Source organism: Agelaius tricolor, unplaced genomic scaffold (genome assembly GCF_023055355.1).
Source record: "Agelaius tricolor isolate 1412-34295 unplaced genomic scaffold, bAgeTri1.0.p SCAF_4, whole genome shotgun sequence".
Taxonomy (NCBI): Eukaryota; Metazoa; Chordata; class Aves; order Passeriformes; family Icteridae; genus Agelaius; species Agelaius tricolor.
In genome coordinates, this window is record NW_027269264.1 from 20,253,455 (window position 1) to 20,273,679 (window position 20,225).

The 20,225-nt window shown below is 36.4% G+C and overlaps 1 protein-coding gene across 8 annotated transcripts in view; it reads right to left on the reverse strand.

Annotated features, from left to right (window-relative positions):
* The window catches only part of AOPEP (aminopeptidase O (putative)), a 185,487-nt gene that overhangs the window by 56,253 nt on the left and 109,009 nt on the right, over positions 1-20,225 (reverse strand). For 7 of the 8 annotated variants that reach the window (XR_011678881.1, XR_011678880.1, XR_011678884.1 and 4 more), the window contains 2 exons: positions 20,142-20,204; positions 19,437-19,520 (listed from right to left, as the gene is read on the reverse strand). Coding sequence is in view for 4 of the 8 variants with exons in the window: in XM_071424824.1 (XP_071280925.1) it covers positions 19,437-19,520; positions 20,142-20,204 (147 nt within the window). In the remaining 4 variants the exon portion in view is untranslated. Of the gene's footprint in view, positions 1-19,436; positions 19,521-20,141; positions 20,205-20,225 lie in introns of those variants that run through there. The other variant, XR_011678883.1, reaches the window with a different exon arrangement.

Here is a 20,225-nt window from a genome sequence, read left to right on the forward strand (position 1 = left end):
AACAGTTTTAGAGGAACTAGGTCCTTTTAGATTTCATTCTCTATAAACTGGGTGAAATATCCTGGCTAATAGTCAATGGGGAAACATCAGTCAACAGAGATATTTGTAGAGCAGATCTGTGAGGACAGTCACTCAACTCTTACATTCAGGAGTGGGAAGCCTCACAAGACTCTTACATAGAGCTGCCTACCTCACTGAGAGCCATCATTCCATTAAGGATGCAGAAACCCATAGTTTCCCCTCCCAAGCCTACACAGAGCTGCACTGTTTCATCTGGAAAAGGTGAAGTCCAGAGGAACCTCCAGGACACCCAGGAAAGTTCCTGCATTGTAAGGAACAACAGCCATGACGAAATAAACATGATGGCAGAAGAACTCTGAGCCATCGGCTCAACAGTCAGCAGAAGAAAACTTGTTTAAAAATATCTTTACACCAAATTTTATTATTTTGAAAGCAAAGTACGGACCATATCTGTAAACAACTATGAAAAGTAATGCGAATCACTAAGCATTCCTATTCCTCCAGCCATGCTATGGTAACGTGGCTGGACAAACACACCCTCTGTTATTCTTCACTAATCTCTCTAAACGGATCTTTCTGAGATCACTAAATGAAGTGGTATTGCTGCACTGTGGAAAAGATCCAGATACTGCTGGGTGCAGCATTCTGTCTATACATACTGTGCAGTGTCCCAGGACAATTTACATTCCTTACACCTAACTCACTGTAATTTGAAAGGCACAAACACTGAACCTCCAGTGAACTACTGGAGAGGCTCAGTCACTTTTCTATTTATGCAGCTGAATTTCTCTAAAAAGTAAAACAACAGCTAATGTATATGGACATTAAATTACTCTTTCAGTACCTTTTAAAACAGACAATTATTTGTCCTGCCACTGTAGTATGGACATTTATGTAAGTGAACAAGAATAATTACAGAACTATTGAGCTTTTTCATAAGCTGTTGTAGAGTTATGTATTGCTTCTGTATTGAGCTTTTTCATAAGCTGTTGTAGAGTTCTGTATTCTGTATTACATACATATTATTGTATGCCAGTACAGTACCATCGCATTCTTCAGGTTACATAAAGTTTATACCAGTTCAGACTTCCATTAGAGAAAATATATGAGAAAATATATTTTAAACTAGCACAGATTCATTGCAAGTGTACAGTTAGCTTTTTGTTATATAGAGTATTGCATTCTAGCTTATAAAACATGGAACCAATGAAGTTAAATACAGCATGGGACTAAAAAAAAGGGCTTCACTCAAAACATATAGTACTCCTCCATCACAGCTGACAGACATATGTGTTTTACTCAGGTTCTCAAGTTTAAATTCCAAACTCAAAAGTAAACTTAAACAACAAAAAATTATTTAAAAGAACAGATCTGCTAACATTAATTCAGTGGCTTCATTCCCAGAACAATAATTGTGTGCATCCCACATTTGTAAAAATTTCTGCTAATTTCAGCTAAGTCTGAACTCTTCAATCCTTTGGTCTTTCACCCCACCTGACCAACTGCAGACTGTTGTGGACATAGGCATCACACTCCTGCGATGAGCTTGCTTAAGGACTGAACTCTCTGAATAGCCCATTGCTACAGAACTATGCTGCTTAGATTTGAAATTGGCCCAGTATTAAAATGTCTAACTGACCAATAAAAGGCAAAATATGGTTCGGACTAGAAAAATCTGCTTTTACTTTTTTGGGAACTCTGTTTCACAGAAACATGCAGCAGTCTCTGCCTTGTGTACCTATGTGTAGAAACCTGGTATGCACAAAAATGAGATGTGAAGATAGAGCTTCTGACCCAAAAAGCCAGAATTTTTTAAATCTTGAATAGATTATGGTTTATGGTTTTAGTCACCCTCTTCTTCTTTTCATAAAGGTCATTATTTGGAAACAAAATAAGTATCTACTAATGCTTAAGCAGAAGGAATGATCCAAGCTGCCCATTAAAATACAGCCAAGTTACTATCAATCCATGACAGATGAGTGCCTTCTAATTTCCTATGAAAACTTACCATCAATAATGTGTATTGATGATTGACAATGTAGCATTTGTAGCTTTTCACTGTTCTGTAGAGACATGCACAGAAGATAAGAAAACTTCAGTTTTGTGATAGTTTGTGGACAGAACATATGAAAGATCACACTCTTCAATTTTTAGAGTCTTACCCCAGAGTAATGCAATTTATCAACTTGATCACTTCAGAGCACATAAATTGGGAACAGAGGGATTAAAAAACATATTTGATGCCAATTTTACATGCCAGCTCCAGTCTTTTAGCATTAGTTGCAGTGAAGAGCTTCAACATACTCCATGCTGGCATGATACTGGCAGAGCATTCTCTAAAGAATTACTATGGCTTGTTCAAAGCAAAAGGGATCAGGCAAGGAGATCATGGCAGGCTGGCTCTTGTATAGCTTCAGTCAGCAAGGAGAAATGCAGACAATGCCCACACCCTCAACACAGCCTCATGCACCTAAGGACCTGGCCTTCTAGTCGATGATTAATGTTCAAATCATCGAAGCTGTGGGATGCCTCCTCACACTCTTGAGAAAAGGCTGCTGCACTCCTAGCATACCTCTGCAGAAAAAACAAGCAGGCTGTGAAAGTGAAGCTCTGGCGACACCCGGGCATGTGAACCTCAACAGGCAGGGAGTCAGGACAGCTGGTGAGGACATCAGGTGGGGAGGAAGGAAGCCTTTTGTGCGCGTCAAGTACATTTGCTGTAGACCAGCCCACCTTTTCAAAATCTAATCCACATCCTCTCCTGTCACAGACCCAAACGTGTTTGGTCTTCTGCAAGCCTAACTTTGCTGAGATATTGAAGGCATAGAAAGATCATTCTTGAAGAGGACCAAGCAAGGACTTAACAGGAATTAATAACAACCTACCAAACAAGGTCAAAAAAGCAGCACTGCCAAACTTCTTTTTAAAACCACCTCTTTCAAACTAAAAAAAGAATTGTAATGAAACCAATTAAAAGTGTAGAGTTACATTTCTTAAAACACAGCACTTCTTTCTGGTTTTGAGAGAAGGGGAGAAAGCCAAATCATATGTACACACACACTACATCCTGTGCTTTATTCCTGCAGTGTGAAAAGCCATCAAAACTTCATAGGAGTTTTTTGTCAATCTCACTTCACTACAATAGATACACTTCTCGTATCATACGCTCTTCCAACATTTTGCATTCACATACACATTTTATTTTCACAAACAATAGCTTCAGACTTGTATTTTTCCACTATAAACTGACACCAACCCAAAGCCTTCCCCATAACTATGCAAGGGCATGTAGGCACAAAAAAATATTGTCCTCCTCAGCAGGCTGGGTGTGGTATTTGAGTGTTGTACATTCCTTCAGTTAATTGAACATTATATCTCTCTTTTCAAAGATTCATTAAACAATTGGCTTGGCAAAAAGGTATTGAGATATTTGAAATAGGTATTCCTGGCTTATAACATTTATTTCAAATATGCCATTAATACATATGCTGATACACAATAGAATTTCTGGTGCTGTAAGCAAACATTTTCCTTTAAAAGGAAGAGGAAGAAAAATCAGAAAGTAGGGTACAACCAAAAACCTAAGAACTTAGCAGTGAGCCAAAATGATAATCTGTATGTACATATTCAGTATACAAGACCAATATTCTTAGGTACTTTTTACCTCTTATTTGGATACATACAGAGATTTTCTCCTCAAACTTAGGTCAGTCTGCTTTTCAGTTGAAAGAGATGCAAATTTCAAGAGCAACAGAAAAGAACACAATAGAGAAGGTTAATTTCAACTAAGTGCAGTTGGCATGGCTGACCACATTTCACAACAATATGAATGCAAATAATATATTTGCATATGGCAATAATGAGAGCCCCATGTGCTGCAGCTCTCCAGAGCCAGCCCGATTCTCTTGTAAGCCATCACATGATAGTCAGGGATTGTGAGCACAAAATATTCTCTGTGCTAAAGTGTCAGCCAGTCTGGTCCAGGCTTCAAACAGCAGGAATGTTCACCTGCCTGTTGTGCTGAAGAAGATGTTTCCTTAATAGTTCTACTGTAAATGGTCAACTCCATGATGCACAGAGTGCTCATTGTGTCCTTTTGCCTGGGCAGCACAGCCCATCTCCCATAACTATTGGTTTGTTAATCCATTTGGTACAAGTAATTTAGGAACTTGGAATAAAGTCTCAATACTACTCACCTACATACCACATACCCTACTTCCAAATTTAATATCAGAGGAAAAAAATAACTGTGAAAAAAAAAATTGAAAAGTTCCACTGGCTACAACTGGAGGCAAAATTAAAGCTTTACAGAAGGGATGTGTCAGCTACAGAGCAGGAGTGGTGTATGTGCTGCTCCCTGGAGGTACAAATTCATTTCCTCACATTACTCCTTAATGGCTAGCTCATTCCTTCCATGAGCTACCATGTTGGTGTGAGCACATTAAACAGGACTCTTATTCAGAGTCACGAGGCTCCTCACTGCTCTCTGATGTCAGCACAGAAGGTCAGCTGCATAAATACCAGGCAGCCAAAGCTGCACTGTTATGACCAGACATCCTGTTTGCTGCGGATTCTATTTTTAATATTTTTATGATGTTAATAGTGGAAACTCCCAGTTTAACCAGTTAGCTTTCTGTTAAAATTTATCCTGCACTTAATCAAAACCCACTTTATCAGAGATTCAAGTATATACAGATTCCATTTTTTGCTGTCAGCTTTTAGGTTTCTTTTCCCCCCAAACTTCTTGCTCCTGCCTTTCAGGAGATTTTAAGATTTTTCAGGAGGGAAGATAGAGGTTTTTGGAAAGACTTCAAAAAAAACCCTGTTACCTAATCTTAAAGCAGTGTAGTCAAAGAACATTTTAATATTTTGCTTCTGTGTGGGAGCCAAGACATTAGAAAAAACCACAAAACATAGAACATTTTATGTAGAAATTTTCTTGAACTAGCCAAGAGGCTGTGAAGGCTGGGAATTACTGTGCACCTTCAACACTTGTAAGGTGTTCCATCTGTGACAAAGTGAAGATAGCTACATGAGATTTCATTCATATTTGAGCTAAAATTAATCCATCACATTCTTAATATAATTTCAATTTTAGCATTTTCTACACTTCCAAAAATGCTTCATCACATTAAAACAGGCATAGTTACAAAGAATCAGGTCTCTGCAGTTTATATTATATGACAACATTATCTTCCACAAGAATAGACACATAATGGTAAAAAAAAAAAAAAAAAGAGAAGTGTGGCTGTAGTAGCATGGAGTTGCTCCATCAAAAAGTGTATTTGCTTCCCATTGAGACAATTAAAAATTACAAAACAAGCAGAGATTAACCTTTCATCATCTCCCTTTTTTTCACAGGCAAACCAGAAACACCTGAGCATAACAGAGGTTTATATCAGGTAAAACACAGCTGCTCATTACAGTAATACATCTATAAACGTTCCCTGGTTAGAGATGGATTTTCACTCATTATAGCCTTTTTTTGCAAAGCGAGGGACAATGTATGAGCTTGCTGAAACTCAGTCTTCCCTAAAAAATAAAGAGGAAAATTATAAGGAACCAATGTGGAAATGCAGACAGATGGGATATGATGCATGACAGGAAAGGAAAATAAAAGGATTGCTTTTGCAAGGTGGAGAGCCTGACTTCACGATTATGTCGCTATCTTTCATTTCCTTCTAAGAACCCAGTGATGCTAATTCTGCCATAAGCAAGTGATTAATCCAGCAGGAACCATGAAGAACACTAAAAGGTAGATAGATAGTTGCCAGAACTTTTAACTGTTTTCCCTAATCACACATCAATCTAAACTTGTCAAAGAGCTATTTTCAAAGCATAGCACAATTTCATATTGGGAAAAAAATATACACTCGAGGGGTCATTTCAATGTTTAATGGAGACTTCTGACTGGAATGGCATGGACAATCTTTATGCCATGATTCTCATTCATGATATGACTCAAAATATTAGCAAAAATATCAGCAGCAGCCTGCCACAAAGAATAACAGCAATATAGACCTAAATAAAGCCATGGGAATGAATAGCAAGTACTTTTGATCACCACCACACACCAGAAGATGTTTGCCAAAGTATGTTAAAGTATTGCAAAAACACAACTGAACAGAAAAAAAACAAAACCAAACCCCAAAACTTTGCCTGGTTGAAATACATGGAATAGTTGCCTGAAATTTCAGGTGTTTAAAAAAATAGCGAAGCCCTTTTTTGAGGTGAAATCCTCAAACAAGGATAACCTGCACAAAGAAGTTTGAGGGAGGGGTGGTTTTTTTTATTTTTAACATATTAAGGCTGTCTTTTTATCTATGTCCCTTCAAATCATATAAGAGCTCTTTGTATCCTAGATATATTTTTTGACCAATGATTTGCATCACTGTTGCCCATTTTGCTAGTCACATGCTTCATAAAAACTTCACAAATAATGCTTGTGTTGTAACCATTCCTAATTTAATATGAAAGTCAGAATTTCAGTTCAAACCCTCAGGGAAACTCAGCTGGATTTACTGTAAATCTTTGCCAGTGCTTTGGAAAGAGTCTGCATAGCAAAACACCCACCCAAATCCACTCTTAACTAAGCCAAGATGGCAATAAATTCAATAAACTGGCAAAAGAAAAGGCACTAGCACTATAAGCTAGCTTCCAGAACAGGAAGGACATCTTCAAATGGACATTCCCTTCATATATCTTTTAATTCTCATCCCCCAACTCCTAACATTGAAATCAAATGCAATATAAGTAGACAAATTCTTCTTACCTGTAACTTCAAACAACTTTACTTCTGTGTCCTGTTCTGAAGTACTTTACAGGCACTAGTAGGGGTTGTTTGTAAAACTCCCACAGAAACAGATCCCAGAAGTGGAAAACGCAGGTGCTTGCTAGGGAGGTTGAACACAAACTGAAAACCTTGAGCTTCAACTTTCCTTCTATAGTTACAGAATCACAGATTACCCTGACCTAGAAGGACCAAGTCCACAAGGTCCACAAGGACCAAGTCCAGCTACCGGCCCTGCACAGCACCATCCCCAAAGGTCACACCATGTGCCTGACAATATTATCCGAAGACTTCTTCTTGAACTCAACCAGGCTGGTGCTGTGACCACTTCCCTGGGGATCCTGTTCCTGTGCCCAACCACCCTCTGGGGGAAGAACCTTTTTCTAATATCCAACCTAAACCTCCCCTGACACAACTTCAAGACGTTCCCTGGGGTCCTGTCACTGGTCACCACAGAGGAAAGATCAGTGCCCGCCCCTCCTCTTCCCCTCATGAGGAAGTTGTACCTGCAATGAGATCTGTCCTCAGTCTCCTCGTCTCCAGGCTGAACAGACCAAGCAGCCTCAGCTGCTCCTTGTATAGCAAAACCCCCACCACTGGGGGTGAGGCCACCCCGGCTCAGAGCAGAGTAGGACAATGCCCCTTCTTGCCCAGCTGGCAATGCTGTGCCTGATGCACCCCAGGGTAGCCTCCTGGCCAACCTATCCTTTCCTTTCTTCCTTTCCTATGCCTACCTAGATCTCCTCAGACAACATGTGAGCTTGCAATAAGCACTGTGAAATCTCAAGGATATTATTTGTGTTGATAATAATGGGTCACTTCACATACTGTGACTCAGAAATTTATTAAAATTTTAAATATCATTAGAATCACAATAATGAAGGTGATGGTATATTGATCGAACTTTTCTCATTTTCCTGTTTTTCCTCTGTATAATCAGTACTCAGCTATTCTGTTGGGAGGTTTATTTTCTATCTGTAAATGAGTAATCCAGAGTTCATGTTTCAGCATCCATAATCAGATTTTTATAAATTTTAACAGATACTCACAATGTCTCTGGCCAAGTAAAACTCACTAGTCTTCAAAAGTAACTTTTCCAATGCAGATTTTCTGAGTCACAAGGGATTTTTATTTTGTCATAAAAAGACATTTTTATAACACTTTATGCATTTGGCTTATTCTAAATTTTGATGGTAATAGAAACATTCAGATCAAGATGACTCAAGATAAGCTGAAAAGCCCTAGCTTTTCACTGATGAAAATGAATGTAGTCAAACACTGATTACCACATGATTTAGACACCATCACATTGTATTGAACACAGATTTAGGTATGATAGTGAAAAGCTTATGCGTAGCCCAAAGAACACAATTCCCTTAGTTGAAACCATCCGTCTTGCTCTAACACCAGCAATGACAAACAAAAACTCCATGAACTCTCCCATTTACCAAAATCAGTATGTTTTACAAATACTATCTTACTGTCACAAGTAACGAAACACTTAGATAAGAATATTTTTAGTTTACAAAGACACAGAATTTGAAACTACTTACACTTTCTACATAGCACAGCTCATTTGTGTGGTAGAAGAAAGGATAGTAATATTCTGTAATTCAGCAGCCTATGCATGGTTAAGACAACATCTATGTACAACTTTCATACATTTTAAGTGTGTAAATGGAATGAGGAGCAATGGTAGGTGCTAGAGAAACACAGTGATGCACTCAATTTCTTTTTATTCTAGAAAAAGGGGGACATCAACTAAAACAGCAGCAGCTCCATGATGGAGGTGTAAAAATGCACTGAGAGCAATAGCTCACTTCTCAGATGGATGTGTAAATAGAAAATAAGCATGATATAAACTAAGAACGAAACCAGAATCACTGACTCCAAACTGCTCAGCCATCTTTCTGTCACAGCAAATATGATGTCATAAAGACAACACAATTATAGAGCTAGGAAGTGATCTTTTAGACACACGCAAACTAGACAACAATAAATCAAAACACTTTGTGATTGAGGCACACTATGAGAAGAATAATGGATACATAGGGTAGCACTTTCTTCTACACCCAAGCAGTTAATGTATGAAAACCCAGTATAAATTGAAGTTTCTGAGTACTTTTATTGAAAACAACAACAAAACCAAAACAAACAACCAAAAAAAATATTAAAAAAAAAAAAAAAAAAAAACACAACACAAAAAACCCCAACAGAGGCATCAAAATGTAACAAAAAATTTCAAACACATGGCACTATTGAAGAGTAAACAGTACTGCTTTCAGGCCTAGCCAAGGGATTACCATTACATAGAGAAATCAAGGCTGACTTTTAAAAATCTAAAAATAATTCTAAGAATGCTTCCCATCTCTATTCTCTGGACAAGAGAAAACAAATGAAGAGACTTAGTGTCTACATGCCATCTAGGTCATTGGTATTGCACAACCTTCCTTTCAAAAAAACACTTCAAACAAATTCCTATATGGGATATTCACAGACTTTAACTGATTAAAAACAAGCACAAGATATGAAATATCCTCTGGAAGTACAAAACAGGTTTTTTTTGAGAAAAAGGCCCTGTCTTCCTGATGAAGCAAAAGAGAATCTGATAGTCTGACCAGATACTTCCTATTAAATACAACTCTAAATATTTACTCGCATGCCACTTTATACCAGAAGGCTGGATAGCTACACAAGACATTCACACAAGACACTTAATTCTGCATTTCTCACATAAGCTGTGAAGCAACACACATCACTAGGATAAATACACCTCTGTAGCAAAGGGCCAAGTATGTTATTTTCTTTATCACAGGCTCCAACTCTCTACTACCTCCAAATTAATAAAACAGGAACAGACTTGCCATCATACCTCTTTCTATGATGTGAAGACACAACACACAGGAACATTTCTGACTTCCAGCTGTTACCTTACCCTCCAACACCTTATCACACAATGCCTGAAAGTTTTACAATCAAAAATTTTTGCACTGAAAAAGCCCATGAGTTAGCAAGCTTTTATTAATTATTTTATTCTCCCTTTGCATTAAAGGCTACAGGCTGCACACACACATTCAAAGAAAGACAGAAAGGTAAACAGTTGTCCATTAAATTATTATAATTTTAAATAGACTCAAAGCAAACACCTATATTGATACTTATAATCTAAAATCACTGTAGCTGAAATTCATTTCTAGAAAGTATGTTCTATTACAATATTATTATTGATCATCCTCCCACGCTCAAGATCATCTTTTCAATTGCTTTGCTGTATGCACTGGTCCTTTCATAGTACTGGGTAAATGAAGTCACAGTTCTAGCTATGACTGATCTGTTCTCATCTATGCTGCAGGTTATGCATTTTGGTGCAGAGAAGACTAACTGCTTCATGGAAGAATGCATGGCTCAATTCTTATCTGTAATATAGACAGCCTTCAACTTAAGGTTTGTGTTGGGTCATGTATTCTCGTCATGCCCAACTTTCTTAGGTATCTGCAGACAAGCTATCTACTATCTCCATGCTTTGGATTATGATCTGCAAAATTGAGATAAACATTCTTATTTCAGTTTTGAAGGACAGAGAATTTTAAAATATATTACGTGTTTTTGAGGTATCTCACACAACGGTAATGAGGTCCTTATACAAAAAGTACTTGGCACTTGTTTAGTTGAAGACATTTTGTATACACTGAGTTCCATAAAAACCTATCTTCACACTATTAGGCAGTATCTTTTGAGTTATCTTAAATGTCTCAGTTTCTTTTACGCAACTCTGAGTGCTGTAAAATTAGGAGCAATGCATGTGGTACAGACAAGCATTTTGTTGTCAGGTACACTTCCTCTCCTCTACTGATAAATAAGCATAGTAGTTTTTCAAATAAGACCAAAGTTTTAATTCCTTGGAAAATATTATGTAGGTTATAAAATAAGGGTGGGTATTAAAACTAAAGTATGGTATATTAATTATATTGACCATCAAGAGATTCAAAATGCACCTTCCTTTCACATATTCCCATCTATAAAAACAGGTAAGTTGAAATCACTCTCCCTGGCTCCCCAAGCCCTTCAGGCAATCACTGGTCCTAAATATGAACACGTGTGCTGCTTGTGTTCCACACCAGACAAAATTAACATTTTTTTACTTCCTTCTGGAAGCATTTAAAAACCTAAAAGGTTTACTCAGGGTAACATATGCTGTCAAAAAATAGGCCATATTTATCAAGCAACAATGAAGGTATATTTGGGTGATAGACCAAGAATTCCATCTTGCATGAGCTGGCATACACTCAGAAGGGAACCTACTTTTTGCTTTAACAAGCAGTCTCTCTTTAACAAGCAAAACAGGAGTGAAGAAATTGCAGGACATAAAAGGAAACTGAGCTTTCAACAAATCGGTTCTACAGTTATTGTCTCTCAAACATTATCTGCCCTCTCCCAAAGGTGCCATCTATACTGTGAAATTTAGATACGCAGATAAATAGATATCTTTAAAAATATTGACAAATATCCCCCCAGTTAAAAACTCTCAGGGCAATTAGGAGAAATCAAATCTCCTCTTCAATGAGGAAGTGATCACTTCAAAAGTAAATCTTGAGGATGAATGACTAAGGCCTGGTTCAGCAAAACATTTTATATATTAATAGCTTCACCATGTTTGTCAAAAGTACAGCCAAAGCACAGAGAAACCGAATTAAACAAAAACAAGACAACTATAGTTACTGCATAACTGGCACTACATGTCATTTTTTTCTTTGAAATAAACAGGATCCTGAGCATGGAAACATTTAATAGTCTCTAGCTGTACTTAATTTTCTTTTGAAATATGGATGACAGAACATGAGACCCTCATCAATGTTCCATGCTAAGTCCTAAGACCATTTTTTACCCCAGTATTTATGAGTGCAGAAGAAAACCAACTGTAAGACAAATTCTTTACATGGTATCCACACATTTAGAGCATGCAGCCTGAAGAGTATGCAGAATATAGTTCATAAACCCAAAGCATTAAATTTTTTAAGAAGCAAAAGTAATGGAATCCAAATTTCAACCAGGAACTTGTGTCTCGTGACCAAACCATCTCATAGACTCAAAGTGGCAACAAAAAATGATTCCTGTGGTTGGGACAGTCATATCATCTTCCTCTTTACACATCTGTTAGGATTACCAAAAATGATGGAGCTCGCACATCTGCATTGCTTTTCTGTGGGCTTTCCCCACAACCTCTCTTAAAGGAACATGGTTGATGTAGAGCTCTAAAAACTTTAATTGAAAATGCCCAGTGAATACCTATATGTAAGGCAGAAAGGGGAAAAAGACATCCAGAGCAATGTCATTGCTTAACCTTTCTTTTCAGAAAGCAATTTTTCCAGATAAAAATAAAAGCTTTTCTCGAAAAATCACTTTGAGCTCGAGCACATAATGAGGACAAAAAAAAAGTCTTGTAGTTAATTAAGCAAATTGTCACTGGCAATAATTTTTTAATCAAAACTATGGAAATTTAAGTGTATATACATATATATACATGTATATACACTTGATATGTATATATACATATATATGTGTATATACTTACATATATGTATATACACATATATACACCTATATATTTATATACTCTATATATACACACACACATATATATCTATACAAACAAACACACGGTAGTGTTAAGAAGTAGTCTAGTTTCAAATGTTGATACAGGTTTCACAAAACCTGCACATGAAGCATGTGATGAGATGAGTTAGACAGTCGTGATCAGCCACTTGGTTTGTGTCCACATGAAAAGTAACACAAGAAAATATATGCAGCACAGGCCAAATGAGTACAGTAAAATTTACACACCTTTAAGAATTTAATCCTGTCCATTTAGTTAAAGCAACAAAGCTGAAAGCATTTGCTTTCAACTGTGAGCTACTGTCCTCCTCCAAAAGAGCTTCTTAGGGGACTAGGGGAAGGAGAGGATGACAGTATTTTAAGTTGTACCCATGACTATTTTTAGTACTGTGGCCATGAAAAAACAGATTGAGAGCTACCAAAACCTTTTTAACAGGTTATGCAAAAGGCCTAGCCTTTACCTTCTGTGCTTGTACTTTAAAAAACAATGTCTGCACTTATTGACTACTACACATGTGCTTTTCCTATATAGCATGTGAACATAAACCAAACTGAAAATAGACATACAATGAGGACAATAGATAAGATCAGTCATCAAAAAATAGTTAAGCCTATTTATGACAATGTGTAATAAATATAAGACTGAAATAAAACACATGTAAAACTGAAATAAAGCACACATTTGAGCCAGCAGACCACTAAGCCTCCTTAGGAGTCATTATAGTCAATCACATCAAGAAGAACCTGGGGACATTAAATCAAGGAGATTATTCAGCTGGCATGCACAAGTGTATATTCTCAGCTAATAAAAAATCCATAGGAAAAATCTGTAGGAGAAAACTTATGGAGTGTTTGAATGCAGTACACCACTTTTTTCCAAACGTAGTATGCTGCTCCAGTTGCAAACGCCCTGAAAGGGACAGCCTTCTTTCTGCTCCCAGAACTCACTACATCACCACTCAGAATTCACTGTGTAAACATTGGTGGAGGCATACACTTCAAAATATTAAAAACTATCAAATGCTTTTTGGCTTTTTTCTTTTTGGGAAAGAATAAAACTGTTCTCACATTTTCCATTTCCTGTCCTATTAAAGACAAAACTTCTTTTTATTAAGCTAAGGTATGAATGATCATGTTTCAACCACCAAAAAAATAGGGCTTTATAACGAGAAAAAACAGCAGACTGAGAAAGTTAGTGCAGCAGTCAATCCCAGCAGTGTAGCTCTAGATAGGATCATGTGGTAACATACACAAACACCACGTTCTTAAAAGTGCTCAATCACAAATGTGTAACTAATTCTTCCTACAAATCAAAAGCAATAAACCCTTCCACTGAAAGTGCCTTTTTCTGCCTTTCTGGACAAACCTTGTATTTTACAACACAGTGGCCTTAATTTACCATTGCACAGGATGGTTGCTTACTTGGACAACTATAATTAACAGTGATGTAAATATCTGCAAACTTTAAACTATTTCAAGACATAGCCATGCTGGCCTGAGGTCTCCTAATTTAGATATGGTCATCTCAGAGTCAGAAAGCATTCACATATGCATGGGGATAAGTTGCTTCATTGATCTAAAAATGTAGCCTCATGAGAACATTCACTTTTTGATAATACATATCTGGGAGGCTCCATATGAAAAGCAATTCCTTACTAAGAGGGATGGGTACTACTGTAAAGAAAACTATGATTCTGGCATAACACTACTGGAAATAAGATACAGCTGATACTGTGGTTAGAACTGGACTATTAAAAAAATACTAAACCAAAAATTTCACTTTTTTTTTTGGGGGGGGTTTTTTTTGTTTGTTTTTACACACAGACATAGTATTTTCTTGTTCTATTAGATGTTTCTTAGGTGAATTCTGAAGCAGCACTATCCTAAAAAACAACAGTTCTTTAGAAAAGCACAATTAAAAAGTTTCTGAACAATTCACAAATACAAATATTTTTTTAGGAATGGAGAACTAAATACTAAAATTGTTTAGTTCCAATGGCCTGAAATTATATTTTTATGTACTCATTTAAAAAAGCTTTTAAATGACAGTGTGTATTTCCCAGACAGCTTAACAACATTTAATGCAAATCAGATCTTGTACGTGAGTTGGGAAAAATTTACCATTCAAATTTCTGAGTGAGAAAGGAATTAAATGTTTTCTGTAATGAGTGAAGCCCAGTTTACAGGATTCCTAGAAAGTTCTGTGAAATTAACAGAATTTGGTACTGCAAATAACACCACTGAAGCATCTCTAAACAACAATTTAGGATTTTTTACCATGTTTCTCTTAGCTGTTAAGCAGTGCACAAGATCACCAGATTATTTCAGTTTTGATCCTTGCTTTGAACCTTATTTTGGTAGATTAAAATAAAAAAACTCATTTTGACAAAAAATATATGCCAATTAAAGATTTCATGTAATTTTTATGCACTGTATGATAATAGTTGTTACCTGAATTAGCAGAAGCACACCACCCTGAATAAATTTTCTAGTTAACTAAGAGCTCTTTTATACCACACGGTATTTTTTATCAGTATTTCTTATCAGACTTCAAAATATTTTCTACTGGCAGTATAACAAGACAACTCATTTTAGAGAATTACAAGATTTGTTCCTTGTGTTTCACTTATGGTGGTGAATTCATTATTAAAGGGCAAAGATAGCCTTTATCATTAGTCATATATATCACAACTAGTTTGGGTTTTTTATTTTTTATTAAAACTTAAAAGCAATATCAACAAAGTAATTTATGCTCAGGTTATTAAGAGAACTTAAATATTGACAATATAAGTCTCTGGAGTGACACAAAGGATCAATAGCAACAACCAATGGGAAAAAAAGTCGAAGTCACATTGCTAGTAAAACTAGCAGACAAACTTTAAACACAAGAAAACAATATTTCTGAGAAAGCAGCAGAAATTATTCTAGAAAATTTGACTCACTCCCTGAAGTTTCAGTATACAATCAAACTAAAACTGAAACAGTCAAATGCAATTTTGATCATATGCAGGAAACATGTTCCTTATCTAGTGTGAATATATATGCATGCTTATTTCAGTGTTTTTCCTAAATCCTGTGTATCCTTGTTATCTCATCTGATGACACTTTTTCTACTACTGAAATATGATCAAATCAGCTTTTATGTTTTGACACTGAAAGTTATGTAAAAGTGAATTAGTCTTCTAGTGAAAAGATGTTTCTCCTCAGTAGATACAGATGGCACACTACAATTCCGCTAGTCTGACTAGATCATTTTCTTCTGCCTAACATGGACAGGACAACGGAATCTTTTTTTTCAAGCAGACACAGTCAGCTATTAAACATTATCATCATAACAACACCATTTATAACAGTTCTATCATACTCTTCATTATAAAACACTGCTTATTTTAACCAAGTAATTCTTATCAACTCTGTCACACTTTCTCTAAATTTCATACACAAACAGCATTCTGTATTCGTTCACATACTGACTGCTGAATGTGCTGACCAGATAAATGACAACCTGAAGAGACAGCATAATATTAAATGAGGAGTAAAACGTGCAAGAATAGAAAGGAGGACAAAAGTAGAAATGCAAAGGGTGAATGTGTTTAAGTTTGTGTATGTGTACACATACTATAAGAAGAGTAGCTACAGAGAATTATAAGCAGAAAACACAGTGAGCAAAAGGTAACTTTTTTTCAATTTTTCAGCTTGTTTTTCCATTTTTTTCAAACAGATAGAGAGACTGAAAGTAAACAGAAAGGGATGAACAATACCAAGGGTGACCAAATGAGTCAAAAGAAGACAGGGAAAGACATGAGGTATGAAAAAGAAGTAGGAGAGAAAAAATTGGCATAAAAGGTGTTAAGAAAATAACATCTTTTTCCGTTTCAGAGACAGAACAGCAGTTTCAGAGATAGGACAGCAAAAAGGTTAGAAATGAAAAAAAGCTTAAAAACAAACAAAAAAACCTAAATAAAGAAGAAGAGCAAAAGTATGAGAACTCTCAGCTATTCGGCTAGAAGTCTTTCACACTCGTCGGTTCTGTTCCACTGCCGTAACCCGCCGTGTGGATCCACACTGGAGAGCAGCACCACACCTTTCTACACAAGCTTCCCCACTGGTTCCTCTTGAGCACACTTAACACTGCAGCCACATAGTTTTATCTAGCACATGGTATCCTCAAATGTTTTTTAAATATGTGTAAACATATGTAAAGTCAACTCCTACAAACTTAACTGTTTAGAAGGCAACTTTTTTCAAGAAGCAATTCCTCAGCAGTTGTCAGCAACCTTGCCTTCACCATTCTGTTTCACTTATCCCATATAGTTATCTTTCTGTCCTAGATTTTGTACTTGGACACAGGTGCTTTGATTTGGTGGTGGCTCAGTACAGCAAAGTCATCCACCTTATATTAGAAATAGGACTTCCTATCACAAAGAAGAAAAATAACAGTGGAAAATTAGACAGCATAGGCACATGAAACCTTAGAGGAAAATCCAACAGCACAGGCAGATGGAAGTTTAGAAGCTACATATAAAAAGTTAGTGCTTGTTTTTAAAGTTTAGATGCCACATTTAACAAGCTGGTGCTTGTTTTGAAAGGATAAGCATGATCAAAGCAAAGCTCAGTTTTCAAGGTGTAGCAAAATATATCAGTATCCTTATTTTAATCACAGTTGTAATGTGAGCTGCTATCAGCTCTATGAACTTCTCTGTTTATTATCACTTGCCTTCTCATCTCCCTCAGATGTTTCCACTCAACATCTTTATTTCTATTTCTCTGCTATCTTCAAGGTTGCCTTACTTTTCAATTACATGCTTTTCTCTTTCTTGTTCTCTTGTGTATCTCTGAAAATACTTTAACTTCTGTATAATGCCATTTCTTCTATAAGTGGACACAACTAAAAATCAAGAATTCACATAGAAGTTAGCACCACCTACACTGAGTAGGAATTGCACTGGCAAGTCAGTGTTGGAAACCTAGTGCAACCAACTCTGAAACCAAATAATAAAGCTCAGCTAGCACCAAGGAGGTCCCTCACTCTTTTTCTCCTCTATTCTCTTACCTGTAACTGAATTGAAAAAGTCACCATTGCAATGGCCAAACTTTTAGGCAACATAAAGAATTCCAAACTCAGTGAACAGTCAGTGGTTGGCTATCAAATATAAGATTTTGTTACGCCTCTTCCTTCCCATGTGGTTAAGTATCTTGCAAATGCAGTATTGTCAGTCTGCATTGGATCTCTATGAATTATTGATATTTATAGATATTACAAGACAATGGTCATGCTTGCCTTCAATTTTAATTCATATGTCACAGACCTCGTTCTAGAATTACTGTTTGAAAAAACAATGATTATATCTTATGTTTACACATCAGGTTTTGCATTTCTATTACTGCAAGGTAAAAGCTCTCTCTAACAAACTGTGGAACACTTGGAGAACAACATTCTTAACAGAAAAGGAGTTTTATCAGTACAAAAGAATTTTGCACTAATGAAGCTTTCTCCTATAGAAAGAGACTAGCATTGGTATAACAGCATAAGGCACTTTTAAACCTACTGTTCAGGCGTACCAGAGGATCTACCACCCTCTTTTAAATGCACCATTTAAAACCTGCTTCAAAATGTATGCAGTCTGGTTTGTACTAGTGTTATTTGTACCATCAATGCATTTTGCTCACAAATTCCCAAGGCAATACAATTTTTATCTTTAAAAAATCTTCTTCATCTTAGCATAAAATGATTAAATAAAATAAAAGGAAATAAAAAGATTAAATAAAATAAAAGTAAATAAAAATGCTACATATACACACAAACACATCGACATACAGAAATATAAACAGAAATGGAATTACCTGGGAAAACAGTTTATGCTATCTCTATCTATTTAGATGACACTATTCTAAAGCACATCATCACAGAACATCTTTCCTAAATTATGTACTCCAGTTACAAAATAAAAGTCATGAATTAAAGGATGCTACTTGGGAGTTTTTAGCTAATCGTGGAGGTGGTAAATCATCCACCCACAACAATGCACTTTGTGGACATTTGTCATATACTTGCAATGCCCATACTGAGGCAACATATCACAGGAGCTGGCAGTCATTCTATCAGGAAGAATTTAGCTACAGAAACAGCAATGATTCCTTAAGCATTTTAGAAGCACTGTGGAAACAGCAAATTAACACACTACTATTTTAATCCTTTAAAGGTTACAAGAACTTTTAAATACAATCATAATTTTTCTTTTCAAAATCAAAACAAGCAAAAAAATCACAGTTGTAATAATACATTTGGAAGTGCATCTTTATTCACCTTTTTGTCCCTCAAGGGACAGAAAACAGCTATTTAGTATCAACTAACTACTTACCTCTCTACATTGTAATTTAAATTTTCAACTCAAACTTATTGAACAGGTCTTTCACAATGGATTAATTAAAATTTACTGATTTAAAACCAGTTTAAATTCAGTTATAGTCAGGTTTTAAAATCCTCTGTAGTAATTTTTAAAATAATCATCACATTTTAATAAATTGAAATCTATACTACAAATGAATGATTTTCAAACTCACCCTCTGAATGAAGAGTCAACAACATAGTCCAAATATTTTGTTTCAACGTGCTCATCACATCTATTGTTGTTCGAGAATCTACCATGAAAACTATCTCTCACCTACCAGTATCTGAAAATAGTGCTTCAGGTCCTGTCAAAAGCTCTTAAGGGCTGTATTTCTCTGCACCCTTGAAAGCACCCTTCCCTTTCCTCCTTAGAATGTTGCAGTTAAATACAAACAGATGAAAATTCTGTCTCCTGAAAACAGACATCTAAAAAGGCTATTAATTTATTGCCATTGTATCTACATAATGACTCTGAAACTTTATCTTGTAACATCCATTTACAATCATGTTATTGAAGACACTAAGTAACATCTCTACCAAGCTTAAGAAGGCATAATCAGGAAGCTATTTGGATCTTCCGCCCTTTGTCCCATTACACAAACTGACATCATGATTGCTTACCTGCTGGAAAACAACTTCATCCTGCTTCATTTTCTTTTTGCCGCTTTTTCTGATCCTCCGGTTTGTCTGAATCCATTTTGTGACCTGGAGTTCAAAATCATGGTGCTTTTTTAGGTAGGAGAAGCAACCTGATTGTAGTTACTCAGCATTAGATATCTATAAAGACACTCAAGACAACTTTTTTCATTGCTTCCCTGGAAAAGGAAAAAGCACTTTTCTTCTCTATAGTGATGTGGTCTGAGGTAAATCTGGTTATAACTGTACATGATCAAAATGTGAGGTGATGTTCTTCATCTTAGAGCTTTTGGTTTAAGGGGCTTCGCACAAAGAACATTTTTATGTGAGACCAGGTTGCCAAATGGGAAGTTATGGTTGCAATGTGGAAAACTCCTGGGGAAAACCTCTGCGCTTTATCCCTTGCACCTTCTATTTCAAGAGATTTATTTCCAGCCACCCACTTGAACATTGTTCCAGACTGCCAACGCCAAAATTTGGATGGCATGGTTATTATTTAATAAAGTAGCAACACTTGGTGGGGCTTTTTTCCCCATACTAATATTTTTATTCTTAATACGAAAGCAATTATATTTTAAAGCAAAAGCGTGGCAGGATGAGGATGGTGTGTAAGGTAGAAAACTCCAGGAGCAGATCTGCAAGGGGAAGAAGCGGGTGCAACGTAACAGCTGTGAAAGGTTTCCTTCTCACCTCGCCGCTCACTTGCTGGACGAGCTGACACTCCTTCCACGTCTCTCCCTCCTCCAGCAGGGGCTACAAGGGGGAGAAAGCGCA